The sequence below is a fragment of the Callorhinus ursinus genome, unplaced genomic scaffold (genome assembly GCF_003265705.2).
Source record: "Callorhinus ursinus isolate GAN/ISIS: 27379988/994484 unplaced genomic scaffold, GSC_fseal_2.0 scaffold63, whole genome shotgun sequence".
In the NCBI taxonomy this organism is placed as follows: Eukaryota; Metazoa; Chordata; class Mammalia; order Carnivora; family Otariidae; genus Callorhinus; species Callorhinus ursinus.
In genome coordinates, this window is record NW_027397125.1 from 7,596,224 (window position 1) to 7,621,479 (window position 25,256).

The following is a 25,256-nucleotide window of genomic DNA, read 5'->3' on the forward strand; positions in this document are numbered from 1 at the left end:
GTGAAGTATTGTCAACAAGCTCAGCAATCCACCGGCAGGCTGGACCCTCCCGTCTCTTTACCGCCATGCTTTGAGACTAGCCTGAATTCCAACGCAGCTTCTGTAGGATCACCTTCCCTGGTTCAAAGATTAACAGCCCTTCCTATCAAGAGACCATTAGGAACTAGGGAGTGCTACAGAGGCCTCTTCTATAATCAGATTACTTAAAAAATATTAAGAGTGGGAGAGGAAAACCGAAATTTATCTGAAATATCTTGTGTCAGAGCAAAATGTCCCTCTGTGCAAACAGGTTTCTGATTATGGTACGGTATTCACAGAGGGTTTCTCCACTCATGTGGATGCTGACAGTTTCTCTCTGGCAGATAGAATATTTATCCTAAATCTTTATGATTTGGTTTTACTTCTCTCAACTGAATAGTATCTTTCCAGTCTGTTGTTGAGCATTTCAAAGAAGACTATCCACTCTCTTTTTCTTTTCCTTCCATGGTAGAAAAGAGATCTCTCTTCGAATAGCAGCCATCAGGAGGGGACCCTGGACTAACCTAACTTCCTGTTGTAAAGCCAGATTCCAGGCATGTCATTAATTCTGACAACTTTTTCTATCTTTCCTTCCCAGCCAGTATTCATATCTCTTTCTAAAAGTTAATGAAGTGGTAGGCTCTGGCGCCTGGCTGGCTCAGTCGGTTAAGCAGCTGCCTTCGACTCAGGTCATGATCCCAGGGTCCTGGGATCGAGTCCCACTCTGGGCTCCATGTTCAGTGGGGAGTCTGCTTCTCCCTCTGTCTCTGCCCTTGCTCCCTGCCCCCTGCTCGTGCTCTCTCTCTAATAAATAAATAAAATCTTAAAAAAAATAATAAATTATCTGGGCTTCTTTTTCTTACATACATAAAAACACATACTTGAGTCAAGGCTAAAAACGTACCTCTCTACCTCTTTACCAAACAGAGTTTTAGAGTATAGATTTATTTTTTTAATACATTTTTGTTACTGGAGTCTAGTCTAAGCTCTTTCAATTGGCGGTCATCACCTCCTTTACCTACAGCCCGTATCACAGTGAGCACTGAAGTTTACATATGCTCCTCATGACCTATCAACCCTCAGATGCAAGTCGCTCCAATTCTCATTCCTGCAGGTCCAAGGAAACCTCATACTCACACACTGAGAACATCATTCAGGGGGAATTTCTGCTCTTTTCATACCATGTTCTGCACAGCAGGCATCTGATAAATGTTGACTCAAAATAAACCTTAACTAAGGGTGCATCTTTCCAGTGTAGGGATATGAGTCATTGTTAACTGACAGGTGGAGCCTATTGGCATGGAGAAAAAGGGAGTGTTCTGCTCTCTACTCCTTTGCCTCAGTAGCTCCAAGGCCTACCATTCTCCCTTCCACAGCAGACATTTACTACCCAGGGAGGGTCCAGGGCATCGGTGGTCTGCATTCAGGCATTGTCAGCAGAGAGGAGAGATCATGAATTCTAGGTATTATTATTAACCCTCCCCAGATGGTTAAACTTGAGACGTGAGGGGAAAACGACACACAGCCAAGGTTAAAAATTAAAACAAAAAGTACAGGTTATGCATAAAAAAGGATCCTCTACTCCAGTAATTCCCAATTTCTGGGTCACAGAGCCCAGGGGAGCCCTGAAGTTAGTGCAGGATGCCTGTGACTTCTTTCTTCTTTAAAAAGGTTATATTTATATTAGAAAAGGTTGAGCGGCATTGCATCCACGCACGTTACACAAGTGGGGCTACGTGCAATGCTAGGTCACAGCAATAAGAGAGAAGAAATGATGTCTCAAGGTGAAAATGCATGCGGGCAGAAATTCAAATCCTTTTCCTTACTTCCTTAACATGCAGAAAATCTTTTGCTTCGAAGGAGATGGCCATGCCTGGCACTGGAACATCATCTTCGTGGGCTGCACTATAGCTGACATTTGTCCGAACAGCAAATGCAACGGGCTTTGTCTAAAGAGGGAAAAGAAAGGGAGAAAAAAGTAAAAAAAAAAAAAAAAACCAAAAAGAAAGAAAGAAAGAAAAGAAAAGAAACAACCAAGTTCCTCTCTTTTCTCCCCATGATACCATCCAACATACACTGAATTATCTACTGTCATTGTTGTTTTCTTCCACCTGCGTCCCTTCTCACAAAACAGCTCATTAGTGTTCACGGCACGGGAAATCTTTGCGCTGCGCACCGCATACCACCCACTTCCGAACTAGGGAAAGGCCACTGTTCTCTCTGAAAGCACTACAAGTCATGAAGGTGAAGATGAAGTCCCGAAACATGTGTTCACAACATAATAGCTTGTAGCCACCGTAAATCAGACACACACAGAAGGATAAAGTGCCCCGTTCTTTGGTCTCAGTGAAAAAGACCTAGTAACTGCCACTCCCACCCCAAACAGCTACTTTAATGAATAATGACATAATTCTAGAAGTACAGTGTTTGGGGTGAAAAAGAACCAGAGACTATGTCTAATTCATGGCTGCAGGGAATTATGAAATCAATGACCTTTAATTCTTTTTTTTTTTTTTAAGATTTATTTATTTGAGAGCAAGAGAGAGAGAGAGAGCACAGAGGGGAGGGGCACAGGGAGAGGGGAGAGAGTCTCAAGCAGACTCCACACTGAGCGCAGAGCCTGAATCAGGGCTTGATCTCACGACCCTGAAATCACGACCTGAGCTGAAACCAAGAGTCGGACACCTAACCGGCTGAGCCACCCAGGTGCCCATCAATGACCTTTAATTCTATTATTTTTCATCCTTGAGTTTGGTCAGCCATTGAAGATGGCCACATGAATTAAGCCATCCTTCACTATTTGATGCTTTGCAAATTTACAGGTTAAGTATTTGTCCTCTATCTAGGCAATTCCCATTTATCTACAAGGTGAGGAAAAAACAGGTAAGCGCAGAAACGGTGAAAAGCGGTATTACTGTCTTAACTGGCATTGTGTTTTTTCACACTGTGGGCACATGGACTTTTTCTGAGCAGTTTCTCCCTACTGAAGGAGCTCTTCTTTGGCCTGGCTTGTCAGGGAGGAAAAATGGGGATTTGGAATAAAAGCCCATCTTTATTTCCAAATTTTCCACAGTTAATCTGTTCACAGGATTGTTGTCTGGGCTGAGGACCAAGCTAAGAGCCAAGAAGTCACTCAGATCCATCCACAATATGCAGACTGAGAAAGGCTACCACATTCTGGATGAAGGCACAGTAGACACAGAGTGGACATAGGATAGGAAATCTGATCCTTGGTATCCACTACCATCTTTAATGACATAGAAGGTGCTTTTCCTCGAATGGAAATAGGGAATTTTTAAAAAAGATTTTATTTATTTGTCAGAGAGAGCGAGCACAAGCAGGGGGAGTGGCAGGCAGAGGGAGAAGAAGGCTGCCTGCTGAGCAAGGAACCTGATGCGGGACTCGATCCCAGGACCCTGGGATCATGACCTGAGCTGAAGGCCGATGCTTAACCAACTGAGCCACCCAGGCACCTAGGAATAGGGACTTTAAAAAAAGAAAGAAAAAAAAGTTGCCTATAATTCTACCACTGAAACACAATCCTTTTTTTAATTTTTATTTTTTTAAATTTAAATTCAATTATTTACCATATATTGTATTATTAGTTTCAGAGGTAGAGTTCAGTGATATTCATCAGTCTTTTTTTTTTTTTTAAAGATTTTATTTATTTATTTGAGACAGACAGAATGAGAGAGAGAGAACACAGGAGGGGGGGAGGGTCAGAGGGAGAAGCAGACTCCCGGCTGAGCGGGGAGCCGATGCGGGACTCGATCCAGGGACTCCAGGATCATGACCTGAGCCGAAGGCAGTCGCTTAACCAACTGAGCCACCCAGGCGCCCCGATATTCATCAGTCTTATATAATACCCAGTGTTCATTACATCACATGTCCTCCTTAATGTCCATCACCCAGTTACCCCATCTCCCCATCTTCCTTCCCCTCCAGTAGTCCTCACTTTGTTTCCTACGATTAAGAGTCTCTTATGGTTTGTCTCCCTCTCTGGTTTCGTCTTGTTTTATTTTTCCCTCCCTTCCCCTATGATCCTCTGTTTTGTTTCTTAAATTCCACATGAGTGAGATCATATAATTGTCTTTCTCTGATTATTTCGCTTAGCATAATACCCTCTAGTTCCATCCATGGTTGTTGCAAATGGCAAGATTTCATATTTTTGATGGCTGAGTAGTATTCCACTGTATCTAGATTAACACATCATCTATCCGTTGATATGTCTATGGACATCTGGGCTCTTTTGATAGTTTGGCTATTGTGGACATTGCTGCTATAAACATTGGGGTGCACGTGCCCCTTTGGATCACTACATTTGTATCTTTGGGGTAAATACCCAGTAGTGCAATTGCTGGGTCGTAGGGTAGCTTTGTTTTCAACTTTCTGAGGAACTTCCATACTGTTTTCCAGAGTGGTTGCACCAGCTTGCACTCCCACCCACAGTGTAGGAGGGTTCCCTTTCTCTGCATCCTCGCCAACATCTGTCGTTTCCTGACTTGTTCATTTTAGCCATTCTGACGGGTGTGAGGTGGTCTCTCACTGTAGTTTTGATTTGCATTTCCCTGATGCCAAGTGATGTTGAGCATTTTTTCATGTGTCTGTTGGCCATTGGTATGACTTCTTTGGAGAAATGTCTGTTCATGTCTTCTGCCCATTTCTTTCTTTTTTTTTTTTTCAAGTATAATGCATTTTTTTTCAAGTATAACGATTTTTTTTATTAGATAATTATTTATTTAAGGGTCCCTGTCTCTCTTTATTTTTTATTGTTATGTTAATCACCATATATTACATAATTTGTTTTGGTGTAGTGTTCCATGATTCATTGTTTGTTCATAACACCCAGTGCTCCATGCAGAATGTGCCCTCCTCAATACCCATCACCAGGCTAACCCATCCCCCCACCCTCCTCCCCTCCAGAAACCTCAGTTTGTTTTTCAGAGTCCATCATCTCTCCTGGTTCGTCTCCCCCTCTGACTTACTCCCCTTCATTCTTCCTCTCCTGCTATCTTCTTCTTCTTTTTTCTTAAAATATGTTGCGTTATTTGTTTCAGAAGTATAGATCTGTGATTCAACAGTCTTACACAATTCACAGTGCTCACCATAGCACATATCTTCCCCAATGTCCATCACCCAGCCACCCCATCCCTCCCACCCCCGACCACTCCAGCAACCCTCAGTTTGTTCCTGAGATTAAGAATTCCTCATATCTTGAGGAGGGCACGTTTTGCATGGTGCACTGGGTGTTATGAACAAACAATGAATCATGGAACACTGCATCAAAAACTAATGATGTAATATATGGTGATTAACATAACAATAAAAAAAAAAGAATTCCTCATATCAGTGAGGTCATATGATACATGTCTTTCTCTGATGGACCTATTTCACTCAGCATAACACCCTCCAGTTCCATCCACGTCGTTGCCAATGGCAAGATCTCATTCCTTTTGATGACTGCATAATATTCCATTGTGTATATTTACCACATCTTCTTTATCCATTCATCTGTCGATGGACATCTTGGCTCTTTCCACAGTTTGCTTCTGCCCATTTCTTGATTGGATTATTTGTTCTTCGGGTGTTAAGTTTGATAAATTCTTTATAGATTTTGGATACTAACCCTTTATCTGTTAAGACATTTGCAAATATCTTTACTCATTCTGTCAGTTGTCTTTTGGTTTTGTCGACTATTTCCCCTTTGCTGTGCAAAAGCTTTTTATCTTGATGAAGTTCCAATAGTTCATTTTTGCCTTTGTTTCCCTTGCCTTTGGAGATGTGTCTAGCAAGAAGTTGCTGTGGTTGAGGTCACAGAGGTTGCTCCTGTGTTCTCTAGGATTTTGATGGATTCCTGACTCACATTTAGGTCTTTCATCCATTTTGAGTCTATTTTTGTGAAACACAATCCTTGATAAAGTGATGGTGCTTCCATTTTTTCCTTGAAATTTCTTTAAATATTATAGATTTTACTCCCACAGCCACAATCATATTTCACTTTTTTCCAGTTTTTAAAGTAATATACTATTTATATGATATGCTTTTTAAATATACCATTTACAAATTATTCCAACTAATTACCTTTTTTTGCTAGGTAGGTTTATAATTTTTTTTTTCCACAAATATTCTACTTTGAAAGAACTTTATACAAAAAGCCTCTTTCTATTTAGAATTCTTTCCTTGGGACAGATTCCCAGAGGTAGCATGAGTAAGCCATGAGTTATCAAGACTTTCTTAAATTCTGTTCCAAATTACCGTCCAAATGGGCTGCAGCATTTTAAACAGCAACCAGCAGTATATGATGGTGCCCTTTAAATGAAGACATAGTCTTAATCAGACTTGGTTTTACTGCTAGAAATAGGATTTTCTTGAATAGATCTTTCCATTATTCAGGAGAGTTTCTGATCACAAAAATGTAGATCCAAGGTTTTTGTTTGTTTTTGTTTTTTTAATGTTAGCATGGTCTCTCATTTCCCTCAAGGTCTTTTATTCCTTGGAGGATACAGAGTTTAAGCATTGCATATGTGTTTTCATCTCTAGAAGACATAAATTTTCAATGTACAACTCTACAGAGGATCCTATGAAAAATCTCCTGTCTTTTATGCATTAACTTTTCAAAGACTGCAGTCCTAGGAAGAGGAAACACTGAAACACAGAAAAACTGAAGGTGTGGTGCAGGCTAGCATATAGTAACAGGGGCCACAGATAATAATTTTATGTTCTGACAGTCTAAGACATAAATACAGAATGTTCCTCCTTGCTTGGCTCATGTTTGTAACCAATACTGCTCACATTAGATGTGGAGCTGTATAGGGGAATCAGCTGTATACAACATACGAGGAGGAAAGAACAGTGGAATCCCGTCCCTCAGTGTTTTTACTACAGGAACTCTCTTTCTAAAATCAGAATGGACAACAGTGAAAGTGAAGAGGAGAAACAAGGCTTTTATCAAAACAAAAGAAAAAGACTCCAGGATGCGAACCAAAAGGGCCAAATGATGTCACCTTTGGTTCCCTGACCTCCTTTCAGCTCTAACTCAAGCAGCGCGCCTACTGCGTGGAAGACATTTTCTACATCAATTCCGTTTACATGGGTTCAAGAACAGGGCATTTTAAATGGGCCTGGATTTGAGCTCTGATTCTGCCATTTATCAGGTGAGCAACCTGGGCATTATTTCTTACCCTTGCTGAGCAATGTTTCCTCATGGCTAAAATGAGAGTAATAACACCAATACGGCAGCATGATTATTTCAGAAAATGCACGTCACGAGGTATGGGAAATCCTGCCATTTGCGATGGACTTGCATGGACCCCAAGGGCATTACGCTTATGAAATAAGTTAGACAGAAGCAAATACCGTATGATCTCACTTATATGTGGAGTCTAACCACCACCGCCCTACTTCCCCCGAAAAACCCAAACTCTAAAAATATGCACGCACAAGGCCAGGCCAGTGTTCGGAATAGAGAGTGCTCAATAAATGGGCATTTGCAGGGCACCTGGGTGGCTCGGTCAGTTAAGCCTCTGACTCTTGGATTCGGCTCCGTCATGACCTCAGGGTCGTGGGATTGAGCCCCGTGTCAGGCTCTCGGCTCAGCAGGGAGTCTGCTTGAGATTCTTTCCCCCTCATTCTTCTCCCTCCTCTGCTCCTCCCCCTGCTCACCCAACTCTCTCTCAAATAAATACATAAATTTTAAAAATCTTAATAAAAATAAATGGGCACTTGCTATACACCACAGTAAATGCCACACCTGAATAAATATTTGCCCATATTTACCCATCTTTTAAGGCCCTACATGAACGGTTTCGTCTGTGTTCTTCCACTCTGACGCTCTTCAGACCAAACTAGTTAAGAGAGTTGAGGACCTGCCATATGCTGTAACACTAAATGACGATCACATTCAAGATGATTTTCTTTTTTTTTTTTTTTAAGATTTTTATTTATTTATTTGACAGAGAGAGACACAGCGAGAGAGGGAACACAAGCAGGGGGAGTGGGAGAGGGAGAAGCAGGCTTCCCGCGGAGCAGGGAGCCCGACGCGGGGCTCCATCCCAGGACCCTGGGATCATGACCTGAGCTTAACGACTGAGCCCCTCAAGAGCCCAGGTGCCCCTCAAGATGGTTTTCTCCAGCGTGCATTCTTTCATACTATCTCCTACACGAGCACATGGTATGGCTTCCCCAGATCTGTTTGCTTCCACTGTCCCATCTCTTTTGAATTCTCATTTTCTTTCATGCTTCCACTGTCCCAACTCTTGAATTCTCATTTTCTTCCACAGTCCTCAGTCACAGAGGCGTTCATTTTTTTAAGCAACTTGGAAGTCCCAAGGGAACATGGCTTAAGGAATCTTTGAATGTTTATCCCATGAAACCATTTTTTTAACCAAACATACCCTGCTTTCAGTGGACACCCGCGTATCTGGCCTGCGGGCTGTAGGGTCCTCACAGGACTTCCTCTTTTCCTCATTCGGGCCTCTCGGCCTCACTCCCATTCACATACACACTTTCAGCCCAGAAGGAAGCCTTTTTATGGTTTTTCCAGCATTGCTTCTCTCCTCAGGGCCCCGGGACGTGCTTCGGCAGCCCACAGTAAGAAGGGAGCAAGGCAGAAAACACACATGTAAAGTGGCCTGTAGCCCTAGGTGGGGTCCTAGCAGGACTAGTGTGGAACAGCACTTAAATACCAACTGAGACTGAGGTCTGGAATCACCCTCCTCCACAGAATCACTGGGATAATAAGTTGATTGGGAGACCATGTGATCCTTAATTCCACTTTCTTTTGACCTCACTAATACCCTAAGAACTTTCTTTCTCAGGCCAGTGCCACAGCTGGAGTCTAGTGTTGCTGGATTCCCGGCTCACTTGTTTTGTGGCGGTGGAGGCCACAGGACGTAGGGGAATACCGTCCTACCAGTCTCTGCTTCTCACTCCCCTGGGGCCACGTGACAAGGTGGATGGATTCCTTTGCCTTTTTTAGTACCTTCTACCTGGTATACGCTCCATAGCATAAGGTAGTTGCTAAAGCCCTCTCATTTTCTAGTCACCTTCTTGGCACACGGAATTAAAAGTTTGCTGCACTTCAGCTGTGAACTAAAGCTGAACAGATTCCTCACTCAGTAGGTACCAATTTGTAGAAGAGTAGAGCATCTCATCTTCCAGAGTAGCATGCACAAGTGCTTTCAAAAGGCTGTGTCACTTCACCATAGTATCTCTCTCTGGTCTGTTTTCAAATGTGTTTGAAAGGGGAGATGAATAAATAATACAGATGTAGAGCAATTCTACTCTTCTCCTCCATGTCCTCCTTCATCCTGTACACGGCACGACTTAAAATCAAATTATAAGAACTACAGAACGTCTGAGTGGTGTGCAGTGTATTATGCAGAGACTGGCGCATTTCTTTTAATCCCAGCAGCAACTGGTTTTCCCAGATGAGGGAAATGAGGCTCAAAACAGTTCTCCTAGGCCACAAATAATGGAGGGGATATTCAGACCCAATGATCTCATTCTAAAGCCTGAGCTTTCTGCAGCCCTGGGCTGCCTTTCATTCAAAAGGGTACGTTGATGGCAATTTTAGAGCACTTAAATGTCCGGGTGAAATTCTGAACACTTGAAAATTGTGCTTTACAAAATGGTCAAAAATTGACTGGGACAGAAAGAGGTAAAAAAAAAAAAAATCAGGCCAAAGTCTGCCTTGTAGTGTCATTTAGTCCATTTAAAAAACAAAACAAAACAAAACAAAACAAAACAGGTAACACTGAGCAGTTTCATGTGTTCGAACTACAAACTGTTCGGGGCGCGTGGGTGGCTCAGTTGGTTGAGCGTCTGACTTTGGCTCAGGTCATGATCCCAGAGTCCTGGGATCAAGCCCCGTATTGGGCTCCCTGCTCAGCGGGGAGTCTGCTTCTCCCTGTCCCTCTGCCCCTCCCTCTGCTTGTACTCTCTCCCTCGCTCTCAAATAAATGAATAAATCTTAAAAAAAAAAAAAAAAAACTATGGGCATTTACTGTAAAGTTCATGTATTTCTGCCTCTTTGCACTTGAATCAATGTGTGGTCCAATAAATCAGTAACAATGTCAAATCATGATTTTTGTTTGTATACGACTTTTCTCTCTTCTGTTTTCCACAACATATAAAAACTCTATTTCATGCAAAGAGAATTAAGATACTAAAACATATGTGAGGCACCTGGGTGGCTCAGTCGTTAGGGGTCTGCCTTCGGCTCAGGTCATGATCCTAGGGTTCTAGGATCAAGCCCCGCATCAGGCTCCCTGCTCCGCGGGAAGCCTGCTTCTCCCTCTCCCGCTCCCCCTGCTTGTGTTCCCTCTCTCGCTGTGTCTCTCTCTGTCAAATAAATAAATATAATTAAAAAAATAAAAATGGGGCGCCTGGGTGGCTCAGTCGGTTAAGCGTCTGCCTTCGGCTCGGGTCATGATCCCAGAGTCCTGGGATGGAGCCCCGCATCGGGCTCCCTGCTCGGCGGGAAGCCTGCTTCTCCCTCTGCCACTCCCCTTGCTTGTGTTCCCTCTCTCAGTCTCTCTCTGTCAAATAAATAAATAAATCTTTAAAAGATAAAATAAAATAAAAATAAAGAAAGAAAACATATGTGGTTTCGAGGCTTTCAACAATGCCACAAAAGAGATTGAACAGGGAGAGCCGAAAGACCACAGCTATTATATTATAGTACAATGTACTATATATATATATATATATGGAATATACTATAAAGAATATATACATAAGGAATTTATAATATATATACTATATTTGAAAAGGGTAAGAAAAAGTCATGCAAAGTTCCTTATGATAAAATGTTTCCTGGACTAACTTTTAAGGATTTTCACTGGCCTTACAGTTACTCTTGGGAGCATTCTAACTTTGCTTTGCAAGTTTATTACTTTTGGAAAGACTCCTTTTCTATGCTGCTGTATCACCAAAGATGCTTTGGCTCCAATCGTGGAAGCCTGGGGAGTTTCTGTCAGTTTACAATCCCAGGGTAGAATTCTTCTGAGTGATGCCTACACGGAGTTATTAGTACAGCTGAGTGCTGAAGATCCAAACCACCTGGTTTCACCACCGCCTGGCCCCAGGCCCAACCTAGCCCCACTACAGTCCAGCCTACTGACCCAGAAGGATGGCCCCCCAACATCTCAACCCTCCCAATTGTTCCTCCTCCTCCTCTGACTTCTGCTGTCTAGCCTCCCTTAAGGTCCTTCATCCTGCTGCCATATGCTCTACTGTGCTGAGGGATGGATGCCGGAATCTGGTTATCCACAGGCATGTACGGAAACCCAACTAGCAGGTGCAGGGGGGTGTTCATGCACAGCTCTGGGGCCACAGGACTTGCTTTTTCACATAACCAAGGGAAGCTGCGTTAGTGCTCCAGAGGCTGGGCCAGTGACCGCCCACAGGTTCTCGTTAGAGATACGTTTGAGGTTTACAGCAGGAGCAAATTTTTATATTTTCACAACCTTCTGGAATCATAGACCTAAGGCTATCAGGACAGTTATTATAAGTAGGCGATAATGAACTTAAAAAAATCTGTTTCAGCCCACTTCTGGGAACATATCCAAAGGAAACAAAAACACTATGTTGAAGAGATATCTGCACTCTCATGTTCACAGTAGCATCATTTACAACAACCAAGCCAGGGAAACAACGTAAGTGTCCATCGATGGATAAATGGAATATTATTCAGCCATAAAAAGAAGGAAATCCTGCCACTGGTGACAATATGGACGGACCTTGAGGGTATTATGCTAAGTAAGGTAAGTCAGACAGAAAAGATGAATACCATATGATCTGACATGTAGCATCTCAAAAAAACAAGCAAACCAAAAACTCTTTGGTCATAAAGTAACAGTGATAAAACAGATTATAGCAAGTTTGTGGCACTATTTCTAGTTTTCTTCCTAGACAACGACTTAATGAGTTAATAATGAAACCAATCATATTAATGGATACAACAAAATGTTTATTAAAAACATGCTAGTGGTAGAATACCTAGTTAAAAAGCAGAATGAAATTCACTCAAAACAAACTTCTGGTCGTGATTAGTAGAGTTATTTGAATTTTCATGCACTGATTTCTTTTTTCTTTCCTTTCTTTCTTTCTCTTTTTCTCTTTCTTCTTTCTTCCTTTCTTTCTTAAGATTTTCTTTATTTATTTGTCAGAGAGAGAGCAAGCACAAGCAGGGGGAGTGGCAGAGGGAGAAGCAGGCTTCCCGCTGAGCAGGGAGCCGGATGCAGGACTCAATCCCAGAACCCCGGGATCATGACCTAAGCCAAAACGGACTGAGCCACCCAGGCTCTTCTTCTTAATTCCTTCTTCTTCTTAATATAAAGATGCATTTTACTATGCTCAATAGCAAGGTAGGTTTTTTCCACTTTCATTCTGAAACTGTCAATATCTAATAACATAAAAGAAAAATCCATAGTCTATATGTTTTAATGTCTATAATGGATTTCTCTAAGTATTAACTACCCCCAACTTGTAATATTTTTAAAAGAAATTTAAAGAAAAGTATGACCCAGATACCTATTATGAGACTATAGAAAAGAGCTTAAAAATCAAATTGGATTTTTGATCTACTTTCTTGTGGTAATCATTTCCTATAAAATCTGCTAATACTCTTCCATAATTAAAAAGGACTCAAATGGGAGGATCACCATTGAGTCTCACACACGAAATCCTCAGGAACTGAAGGGATGGTAATGTACCTTCCAGAATAAAATCACAGCTGTTTTATTTTTTACACATTAATACTTCAGTGCCCAGTTATTCTTCCCTGTACAACTTGCTACTTTCAGTGATAATCAAAAATCCTTCCCATATAGAATGAAAATCTTTATTTGATTCCCTTTACATACAGGCGAAAGGTTCTACAGCATGTTGTAAAAAAACAAAAATCTTGCCTTGAGCCTTACCAATCATTGCACTTTTAAAAAATATTTGCCTAATTTATTATAAACTACCAAGGGGAGTCTGGGAATTCCTTTTTTTTTTTTTTTTAAGATTTTATTTATTTGAGAAAGAGCACGCGAGAACACAAGCAGGGGGAAATGCCAGAGAGAACGAGAAGCAGGCTTCCCACGGAGCAGGGAGCCTGATGCGGGGCTCGATCTCAGGACCCTGGGGTCATGACCTGAGCCGAAGACAGATGCTTAACCGACTGAGCCGCCCAGGCGCCCCTGGGAATTCTTTAACAGCCAAATATATCAAGTCACAGTAATAAAAAGAATGTAACTAATTATGTATTCTGACCACTGAACATTGACTCCGACTGAATAAGCAAATCATCAGATTTGTCACAAGATAAAATTTACATATGCAGTTAACGGATTTGAGAAATTTCAAAGTCCTTCTCTAGGAATTGATTCCCTTAATGAATATTTTAAGAACATGTTTACTATCTTGAGTCCCTGCCCCCACATAGCTTATTTTGTATTCTAGTAGAGGGGATCTCAAATAACAAAGTAGAAAAAAAAAAGTTACGTGAATAGAGAGTAACCACGGGGCGGGGGGGTTGCAGGGTGACTAGGCAACATGAAATGGGCAGTTAGGGAAAACCTCTTTAGAGTTCTCATCCATTCATTATTTGTGTGTCAGGCACTGTTTGGGACAGTGAACAAGAGAAACTAAGATTCGCCTGCCTTCTAGGAGTTTACATTCCAGGGGGAGACACAAGGCATAAATAACAGACATCACAGGCAAAGTATATGTTCAAAGGCATGTTGTAGAAAAAGAAAAATCAAAACAAGGTAAGGAAAACCCGGATGCGAGGGGACAGGGCAGGTGGAGTTTGAAACAAAAGCATGAATGGGGGGAGTGAATGCAGATATGTGAATTCAGGCAGAGGAAAGTGGCACGGCAGAGGAAGACAAGATCTGGCTGAGTGGAGGGAACCAGGGAAAAGAACAAAAGATGAGGTCAGAGCTCTCAGCTTTGATGTGGCTTTATCAGGTCACAATCAAGATGTTCAGCTTTTACTCTAAATGAGGTAAGTCACTGGAAGGGTTTCAGCAGCAGAGTGATGCAGTCTGGTACGTTAACAGTACTATGGTGGCTGTTAATTGAAAAGAGACTTTGGGAGCCAGAACAATTAGGCAAGAAAAAGAAGTAACAGACATCCAAATTGGAAAGGAAGAAGTAAAACTGTCACTGTCTGCAGATGACATATTATATAGAGAGAACCCTAAAGACTCCACCAAAAAACTGTTAGAAATGATAAACCAATTCAGGGGGCGCCTGGGTGGCTCAGTCGTTAGGCGTCTGCCTTTGGCTCAGGTCATGATCCCAGGGTCCTGGGATCGAGCCCCACATCAGGCTCCCTGCTCCGTGGGAAGCCTGCTTCTCCCTCTCCCACTCCCCCTGCTTGCGTTCCCTCTCTCGCTGTGTCTCTCTCTGTCAAATAAATAAAATCTTAAAAAAAAATGATAAACCAATTCAGTAAAGTTGCAGGATACAAAATCAATATACAAAAATCTGTGGTGGTTCTTTATGCAAATAACAAAGTATAAAAAGCGAAATTAACAGTCCTATTTACAATTGCATCAAAAAGAATAAAATACCTAGGAATAAATTTAACCAAGGAGGTGAAAGACCTGTAATACTGAAAACTATAAGACACTGATGAAAGAAACTGAGGAAGACACAAATAAATGGAAAGATATTCCATGCTCATGCAGTGGAGGAATACTGTCAAAATGTCCATACTATCCAAAGCAATCTAAGATTCAATGCAATCCCTATTAAAATTCCAATGGCGGGGCGCGTGGGTGGCTCAGATGGTTAAGCGTCTGCCTCCGGCTCGGGTCATGATCCCAGGGTCCTGGGATCGAGTCCCGCATCGGGCTCCTTGCTCGGCGGGGAGTCTGCTTCTCCCTCTCCCTCTGCCTCTCCCCCTGCTTGTGCTCTCTCTGTCTCCCCCACAAATGAATAAATAAAAATCTTTTAAAAAAATTGAAAATAAAAAAAATAATAAAATTCCAATGGCACTTGTCACAGTAGAAATGTGATTTAGATTTACATACCTAATCTATAAATTAGATTTGTAAATCTTAAAATTTATATGAAACCACAAAAGACCCCAATTAACCAAAGCAATCTTGAGAAAAAGAACAAAGCTGGAGGCACTGTGTCCCCCAATTTCAAACTGTATTACGAAACTACAGTAATCAAAGAATATGGTATTGGCATAAAAACAGACACATAGATCAATGGAACAGAACGACTGAGCCACCCAGGCACCTCTGAAACCATAAAACTTCGAAAAGAAAACATAAGTGATAAGCTCCTTGACACAGGTGTTGGCAATGATTTTTTGAATCTGACACCAAAAGCAGCAAAAGCAAAAATAAGTAAGTGGGCCTACACCAAACTTAAAAAGCTTCTGCACCACAAAGGAAACCATCAACAAAATAAAAAGGCAACCTTACCAAAGGGGAAAAATATTTGAAAAATCATGTATCTGAAAAGGGGTTAATATCCAAAATTTATAAAGAACTCACACAATTCAAGAAAAAAATAAAAACAGTCCAATTAAAAAAAATGGGCAGAGCACCTGAACAGACATTTCTCCAAAGAAGACATCCAGATGGCCAACGGACACATGAAAAGATGCTCAACATCACTAAGGGAAATGCAAATCAAAACTACAATGAGATACCCCCTCACTCCTGTCCGAATGGCTAGTGTCAAAAAGACAAGAGGGGCCCCTGGGTGGCTCAGTCGGTTAAGCATCTGCCTTCAGCTCAGGTCGTGATCCCAGGGTCCTGAGATCGAGCCCCGCACCGGGCTCCCTGCTCAGCGGGGAGTCCACTTCTCACTCTCCCTCTGCCCCTCCCCCTGCTTGTGTTCTCTCTCTCAAATAAATAAATAAAATCTTAGAAAAAAAAAAGACAAGAAATAACAAGTATTGGTAAAGACTGTGGAGAAAAGGGAACCCTCATGCACTGTTGGTGGGAAGGTAAATTGGTACAGCCACTATGGAAAACAGTATGGAGGTTCCTCAAAAACTTAAAAATAGAACTATATAACAGCAGTTGCACTCCTGGGACTCCAAGCATTTACCGTAGCAGCAGGTATACAGAAATAACTGTTAAAGGACTCAATTGGGGCTGATTTTTTCTGTTAGAGAAATCAATTATCAGGTGCTTATGCATTACGTACTCAATGCAAGGTTCTGCTACCACAGAGGTCAGGGCCTATAAAACCCAAATGGCTAAATCATTTGGGGACCAAGGTTGGTCTGATCAGGATTTTGTTTTATATGGTTAATATGCATGCGTGCACACACATACACACAGAGAAATGCAGTACACATCTTTCTTTCTGCGTATCAAGAATTTGATCGGGGCACCTGGGTGGCTCAGTCATTGGGCGTCTGCCTTCGGCTCAGGTCAGGATCCCAGGGTCCTGGGATTGAGCCCCGTATCGGGCTCCCTGCTCATGCTCAGCAAGGGGCCTGTTTCTCCCTCTCCCACTCCCCCTGCTTGTGTTCCCTCTTTCTGTCAAATAAATAAATAAATAAAATCTTAAAAAAAAGAATTTGGTCACTTTGGATCTGAGGTCTTCAACGAAGGTATGTAAAGAATTAGCAAACACCCATGGAGAAATTTATCAAGTAAGAAATCCCATATGAAGAACATAGACCGTATCAGCAATTTCAGTGAATTCCCTGTCATCTGTGGAATGTATTCTCCTTCAAAAAGAACATACTGGCTTCTTTTCCCAATGAGGCTGTCTCTCCCTAGAGCAGTATCTTCAAAGGCCATAACGACTCCTCCAAGTCACTGGGCAGGAGGCCGACACGAGGAGAATGTGCTCGATTTTATTTATTCTGGGTTGTGAAATGGGGGTCTCCTCACCTTAGAAGGGCGATTACTTAGAAGTAATTTTCGGCTGAGCCAGCCTCTTAAGAAGAAAAGAAGTGTTTATATTTAATTTTACTACTGGTTAGTTTTATCAAGCATGATGACAGTATTTCTCAAGTTACTTGGAAGTTATTGGTATAATTCAGAAAGAATTTTTACTATATGCTCGCTGCTTAAAAAAACAACAACCTGAAAAACTTGTCTTTTCTTCGGTTGTTGTCATGGACTGAATGTTTGTGCTCCCCAACCCCCACCCCCCGAATTCAGATATTGAAGCCCCAGCTTTCAGTGCAACTGTATTGGGAGATAGGGTCTTTCTAGAAGTTGGGTAAAATGAGGTCATAAAGGTAGGGCTCTCGTCCACTGGGACTGGTGTCCTGGTAAGAGGCGAAGGAGACACCAGGCAACTCTCTCTCTCTCTCTCTCTCTCTCTCTCTCTCTCAGGGTGCACACAGAGGAAAGAATGGCCAAGGGAGAACACAGCAAGAAGGGGGCCCTCTGTAAGCCAAGGTTAGTGTCCCTGCCAGAAACAGACCTCGCCAAACCATGACTGAAGACTTTCAGCCCCCAGAACTGTGAGAAAATCCATTTCTCTTGTTCAGGCCACACAGTATATGGTATTTTGTTAGGGAAGCCAAAGCAGAACAGCACAGTTGCTTTAACCAAATCTGTATCATGGTTTACATTTCTAATCAAAAGCACAACTTTAATCTACATTGTTTTGACATAAAAGTCATTCATAACCAAAGAGTGTTTCTTTACCCAAAATTCAGAGAAAATCAGGGAAATGTCAAGTCAAAACACACAGACAGACACACACACACACACACACACACTCTTCAACACACATTTACTTAACATCTACTTTGTTTAAAATCCAGCACTGCGTAGGTCAAAAGAGAGGATAGTGCAGGATTCAGGGTCTCCTTCTCAAGCCTGTAAAGACCCCAGCTGGGGAGCTGGGTGCCTCCACCAGACCCAAGGGCTTTAGCAAGGGCAGCGGAAAAGTCTGGCTCCCTGGGGGGGGTGGGTTCAAACACACCTGCTCACTTTCCACCTTTTGTGTAGTTGCGGTTCGAACTCCTGAATAGCTACTTTCTGTTTGCTTACGTGCTATACTGAACCTACCTAGCTGTCCCATGTCTTAGCCAGTTTTCTCCAAATTTCATCGTTTCCAGTTTTCTTAAAGTGCAAATATTAAAAAATAAATAAAAAGTGTGGTGATGTCAACAGGGACCAAGGCCCATCATTTTCTGAAGATGCCTCAGTCCACAAAGTGCAGCCTGGAAACACCCAGAACCTCTCGCACAAGTGGTTTGACATGTTGCCATCAAGCTTGTGCTATGTACTTTTATTCCACTGCAAGGACAGGAACGAAAGAATTAAGACAAACCAGCAGTGGTATCCCTTCTAAAGTACCGCTTTGCATTTAAGCTGTTACAGAAAGGTCTATTCCGTACTTAGAAAATTATGCACTACAAAGCATTTCCCAAGAAGCGTTCTACACAAATGCAAGGAAAGCCTTGACAAAGTACAGGCTGACAAACCAGGGGAGACATAGTATTTTTTTGTTTTCATTCTGCAATCTTCACTTCCTTCTCCAACAGCTGCAGTCTTCACTACCCAAGTCCCTCAATTCTAGCAACCCCAAGTTATGCAAGTTGGCTTGTGTTTATTTCGTTATTGTTTGTATCACACTGCGTGCTTTGTTTCTCCTAAACAGAAAACATGGAGCCAATGATCTCTGTGACCAAAACCAAATGTTTTGGCGGAGAATAAATGTGTACAGAGCTGTGGGTAGCAAGTTCGAACGGGAGACCCTGTCTGATCCTTCACATGGCTGTACCACCAGCCAAAGTAAAGCTTTGTGACCGCCTGGTACCGTCCTCGAGAGGGCAGGACAGGGTGCAAAGGAGGAAAGCAGAAATCAGCTCTGATGTGTGAAAAATTTTGTAACAATGACGGATGCTGAATACTGACCGGGTTGTATTTTTAGATTTTTAGAGGCAAGGTTACCAGTTGCACATCTACAACTAAACTCTGATAATAACTCGTGTTAAAAGATAAGCTGAGGTGTATGAACATGTTCAAGATTGAGTCTGACCAAACACCGAGTCAAACCAGGCAGCCCCGAACCACAAGCAGTTGGGAGCACCCCACCCACAGGAGCTGGAGGGAAAGGCTTTTATAGAGAAGACACAGAAGCAAAGCAAGGAAAGGGATTGGCTACAGCTTAAGTGGTTGCCTTATCTGTGAAATCCTAGTTGGCTATGAGTGATTGGTTTGTTGCCCGGGATACAAGTGCATTTATAGGAATCGGCTCTGGCTTGGTTTTGGGGTGCTTTCATAGGTTACCAAGGCATTAGAGTCACCCCAGTCAAATGGCCTGTTTAATTACTTTAACACTTGTAATGACTCTACAGACCTTTACTAAATGCATCTCAAGTATCTGCTCAAACATCTTCAGTCAAATCAGGGGCCATTTCCCACTTCCTAATGGCCTTCTGCGAGTCGTCTTTAGAGAAAGGAGCTGGCTACTGAGTGGGAACGTAAGAAGGAGCACGGTTGACTTACTTGGGCATCTCTGTGGCAACAGAAAGATATCTTTCCATGCCATTTTTAATGGTCGCCTGTGTCTATACCCACTGACTAAATAATATGTCCTACTTAACCAATTAGATGACCTCTAAGTTCCCCCATAAAGCAGAAGGTGAGGCAGAGTGTTTACAGATGAGTAAACCCAGGGAACAGAAGGAGACAGTAAACCAAAGAAGGAGCGAAAGAAACTATGAGGGCTCATTACTGACTTGGCCGCTACTAGGAATTGCTTAATCCTTCCGACGATCCTCTGAGAAGCCACATAAGCCAGGTCTCGGACAATCTGACAGAAAGAGTGTGTTACTTAACCTCGTCACTGGTCAAAGGTGTTCTGGCTTTGGTGTGACCCTCCTGCGTCCACGTACTCTGTGACAAGCACGGTCCGGCAGGAGAACATCTCGTGTCAACAGGGAAGAGCTGAGTGGGGTGAGGTGAACAGGAAGTGAGGTGCAGAAAGAGCCCATGCAGATGGACTGCCTCAGAGATGGGGCTGGGGGCATCTCATGGGGGTGCATCAGAAGTACTTTTTTTTTTTTTTTTTGCTATTTAAAATATACATTATCTTAGTTCAGGCTGCTATGTAAAGTACCATAAACTGAATGGTTTATAAACAACAGAAATGTCTCTCTTACTGTGCTGGAAGCTGGGAGTCTAAAAGGAAGGTACCAGCGCGGTCAATCTGGTGGACGGCCAGTGGTGGACGGTTTCAGTGGTGGACGACCATCTTAGATCTCATCATTTTATCATCATGTGGTAGAAAATAGGGTGAGAGAGTTTCTGGGGTCTGTTCTGTAAGGACCCTAATCCTGCTCCTAAGAGCTTCACTCTCATGACCTAATCACCTCTCAAAGGCCCTTCCCTCCTGATAACCTCACACTGGGGGCTTAGAATTTCAACATACAAATTCTAGGGGGGACACAAACATTCAGTTCATGCACACATCTAAAACTTGTTATCCTTAACTATTTCCTCTGATAAATGCTCAGATCAAGAGGTGTTTATATCCAAAAAGTGTGATATAAATCATCAAATTTCCCTCCAGAAAGATGTGCTATTTCTCTTGCCTACTGACAGGGGGGAAAAAAATACCTATTTTCTCTTAGCCCCGACTATAAATCCAAAGTCTCAAGATGATAGGTTGGAGAAAACCTTTGAATTCTGCTTCCTACGGTTTATAACTACTTACACTTGATAGAATTCACTCAGTAATCAAATAATTTCCTCTTTAATTCATCAAGTATTTTTTCAGTTCCTCTATGTGCAAGGTTCTCTCTTTAGGGGAACACAGATTAACAGGAAAAACCATCTCACGGTTTTGCTCTGTGAGATGGATATCCTAGCGGGACAGAAATACTGACATAACAACATTATTCACTGCAGTTGTGATAAGTTTTACAAAAGGGATGCACTGATGTGATGGTACTTACCAGAAGGCTTAAATAGAGGGACTTCCCTTATTCTAGAGGTCAAGGAGAACTAGCCTTTTGGTAACCCAGAGAGAAAAAAAACCCCACACCTCTAATATTTTAAAGACAAATTAAAAATAAATTGTGATTCTCAGATAATTTGAGTAATTTTTCAAAATCAAGCAAACATAAACTTGTTCAGGTCAGCACTGGCCCCTTCAAGAAGGTATTCTTGGAAAAAACTGTGCATGTATTCCAGAGTTGTTACCATTGTTTGAAAATTATTTAAAGTTCATTTTCTGAAAGTGTCAAATAAAAAATATGACATTTTGAATGCCCTTTATATTGATATCTCATTTCCTCTGAGGACAAGTTAGTTTTTCTGAAACAGCCCAGAGTCATTCAAAGCCAAGTTTAATGGATAATGGTCAACCTGAGACATAAATTTTTTACATTACAAACATTGCTTGACTGTAAAAGTAATGTCTTCTTTCTGTACTTCAATACATCGCCTCAGAGGACAGTCCTAGCATTCTGTGAACACCTTCTGAAAGAAAGTTAGTCCCTACCATGGTTCCCCAAAGTTTTCTTAATTTTTTATGCTTCCATAAGCCAACTTCTTGGAATTTTTATTAAGAACTTCAGGTATGCCTGGAGAAATTTCTTAGCACAGGACTGTCAAGAGGCTGGATCATAAGCTCTGTGGTTATTTGTGTTTATTCGTAGCAGAAAAAAATCTAAGAGTTTCAGTAATAATTTATATATGTTTCTAACTACCCCCACAAAATCAAGTATTTCTACTTTTAAAAAGAAGTGCTAAATACTAACCACAATTTTGAACACCCAAACAGTCACAATTTATAGGATTTTTCTCCCCTCCAGTGTGCAATAGAAGAATTGGGAGAAGTAGTAACAAAGAAACGACCTACTTTTTACTTCTTTCCTTTTGTGCATCTTCCTCATTTTATTTCAATTCAGGTATGCTAAGTTTCCTAGATTTGTTTTGGCTGCTAAGTAATTTATAGTGCACCTGGGGAAGGAAAAGCTTTAAAGAGTTGTTTTTGTTTTTGTTTTCTAAATGGCTTTTTTTTTTCTCTCCAGCTTTATTAAGATATAAATGACAAATCAAATTATAAGACATTTAAAGTTACTACATGATGATTTGATACACACACACAGTGAAAGAATTTCCCCCAAGTTAATTAACAATCCATAACCAGGGCGCCTGGGTGGCTCAGTTGGTTAAGCGCCTGCCTTCGGCTCAGGTCATGATCCTGGAGTCCCGGGATCGAGTCCCACATCGGGCTCCCTGCTCGGCGGGGAGTCTGCTTCTCCCTCTGACCCTCCCCCCCCTCATGCTCGCTCTCTCTCAAATAAATAAATAAAATCTTTAAAAAAAAAAAACAATCTATAACCACCCCCCATATTTACCTTTCTGAGAACATTTCAGTTCTGCTCTCAGCAAATTTCAATTACACCATACAGTGTTATCAACTGTAGTCACCATGTTACACAATTAGATCCTCAGACCTTATTCATCTTATAACGGAAAGTTTGTATCCTTTAACCAACTTCTCATTTCTCTCCACCCCCCAATGGCTGCTCCTAATGGGCAGGCCCTCTCTGAGCTCCAGAAAGGCTATTGATAGTCCAGAGGGAAATTTTAATCTGGAACTTTCTACAGACAACACAATAATTAAAAAAAATGAACCCCCTCCCCCATAGAATGAAAAATGTGCCCCGTGTAGCTTGTTGCAACATAAGCACGGTTACATATAAGTACATTATTAATGGTATGTTGCACAGTTTTATATTAATTGTCTTTTGTTCCTTCTACGGTTGGGTGGCTCAGAAATCCTCTCTCCTGATCCAGTACAGTGCTTCCTATGCTCACATGTCAGGGCTCCCCTGGTACATCTCTGCCAGGGATGGTAGCTTTTGTCTGTTAAGTTCCTTATTACTAACAAAAGCCTGTTTGCAGTCGCCTGAACATCACTATGAATGCACACTTTAGCAGACTTATACACAAAAAGGTGTTTCTTTCCTGTGTTCTCTCAAAAACAAAATAGAACAGAGCAAAACAAAACAACCTCCCTGCCACCACCCTGCAAATCCTCCTGACATCAATTACTCAGAAATCGGACAATGTCTTTCCTTTCTATTGTGTGGCCCTTCAGCTCTTCACCTCCTGCTCTGTGTTCTTCCTGCATTTCAGGGTCTGTCTGCCTCGAGCTTAAGAACAACCAGATGCAAAATCCATACTCTGGTGGAAAGACAAGCTTCCCAACCGGGTCAGACATGGTTAAAAAACACGAATACCACTATCGGCTGGGCTCCCAACTAACATCCTCTCCTGTGTTTTAAAAGATCAAGGAAGTTGACTGCTTATGCATTTCATGTTCAATATCAACTGGCTACACCAACATGCCACCTATTTTTCACTGTATACATTTTAAATCTAACAAGTCCTAGAGAACATCACAGTTGGACACTGTTCGGAAAAGAAAATTAAAACCACGAAAGTCAGGACTCCGAGCTGTGGTTAAATAGAAGTCAGTGGGTTTCCCCAGAGGGTTCTGGGGAATGCAGAACAGGATGCAGTCATTGTATTATTGAGAAGGCCTGGGGAGACCAGCCTTGGCCATGAACTGGTTGCGTGACCCAGCACACGTAAACCCTTCTAAGCCTGGTTCCCATATCTTAAAGAGGGTTCTGTGAATCAGGAGCAAGCTGGAACCATACGTCACTCTCAGCAAGGAGCCTGGCACAGAGAAACATGCAAAAAAGGGTGACCATCAAAACAGGACGTGACAGAGGCCCCTTCCTAACCAATTTTGAGTTCTGCCAGTCTAGTACCAGCAGCTAAATAGTAAGATCTGCTTATGGGGTGGGGACAGGGGTGGTCAGGGAGAAACCAGTAAGGCACCTCTTGATCCAGAGGGCAATAATTATAGCCATACTCATAGGATGTGGTCCATGGATGAGCATGCACCCCAACATTTAGCAGGCATCACCAGGCTAATGAAACCAACATTGAGTTTGATCTTTCAAAAGGCAAGCTGGATGCTTCCTGTGCTTCAGGGCTACACGCTCATCTACGCAGGCTGTCTCTCCAGGGACTGTGAGCCGTTGCTGAGTAAGAATGCATGAATGAGGAAAACGCTTGGTGAGTTGACACCCTCACCTTCATGCAGCCCTAGCAATCCTCACTGATTGACTAATGGCATCTTGGTTCAGGAGCTTGACTAAGCACCTGGCTTAGACCACGGGCCCTGAAAGTCACCCTGCCTCGCAAGGTGTTCAGATTTGCCATGTCCCCCCTGCCCCCCCCCCCCCCCCCCCGCCCTACCAGGAGAGCTTACTAGAAGTCTCATATAGTTTTAAAAAAAGGCTCTTTTTTTCTATTTGAGAAATTTCAGGGAGATATCTGGAAGCATATGTTTCATCGTCTTGACGTTGAGAGCTCAAAGAGCCCTTCACAAGTGAATCCAGCCTTCTCGTTTTAAAAATGAAAAGATGCAGCCTGGCAATTTTGGGTCTCATTCAAGGTCAGAGATAGCTGCGTGGCATGGGGCTGCATCGGGGGCTCTGTGCTCCGCATCCAGTGACACCCTGGTCCCGCTTCAGATACATGGAAAACACAACTGAAACCCCGGGAGATGATTTTTGACTTTGCATGGTAGTTTTCAATTGCTATTTTACAGCCAGGAAAGGAGAAGTATTTTTCAGCAGCAGGAACCACCGAAAAGTCAATCTCCCTCTCCACTTGGGCTATTTAAAGCACATTACGTTAATTGTCTGTGTGACTGAGCTACAGATAGGAGAAGGCACACATTGCTGGCACCACCTCCTCGCACACCGGGGCACCAGATGAGTATTGACTGATGGCTTCAGACACTAATAAGTCCAGAGTCTGTTCCTAGGAAAATGCTTTGCATGAGTCATTAAGGCTATTTTAGGGCTTGCTGTCTTGAATTGAATGTAAACTAGCGCTGGTGATTCTGAATTTAAATGTGGTTTCATTGAGGGAAGGGGAGAGCAGAACATATATGGTTTTCAAGGCTTGGGCAGAGGCACTATGTTTTTGAAAAAGGACTGATGGTACATCTACAGACTTGGATAACATATTACTCTTATAAATTCTTTGAATAACAACCCCAATATTGATTTTATGTTTATTAATGTATTAACTTAAATCAAAAAATATTACTACACAAAGCATGCATGTATTTCCATTGTGGATGTATCATATCCTAGTAAACCAAACAGAATCACCTGTGATACTTAAAAAAATAAATAAATAAAGGTGCGGGGGCGCCTGGGTGCCTCAGTCAGTTAAGCGTCTGCCTTCGGCTTGGGTCAT

At 42.1% G+C, this 25,256-nt stretch overlaps 1 protein-coding gene across 10 annotated transcripts in view; it reads right to left on the bottom strand.

Moving 5' to 3' along the window:
* The window catches only part of CACNB2 (calcium voltage-gated channel auxiliary subunit beta 2), a 391,004-nt gene that overhangs the window by 40,965 nt on the left and 324,783 nt on the right, over nt 1-25,256 (bottom strand). For all 10 annotated transcript variants that reach the window (XM_073885589.1, XM_073885593.1, XM_073885588.1 and 7 more), the window contains one exon: nt 1,845-1,967. In XM_073885589.1, the coding sequence (XP_073741690.1) occupies nt 1,845-1,967 (123 nt within the window). The remainder of the gene's footprint in view (nt 1-1,844; nt 1,968-25,256) is intronic.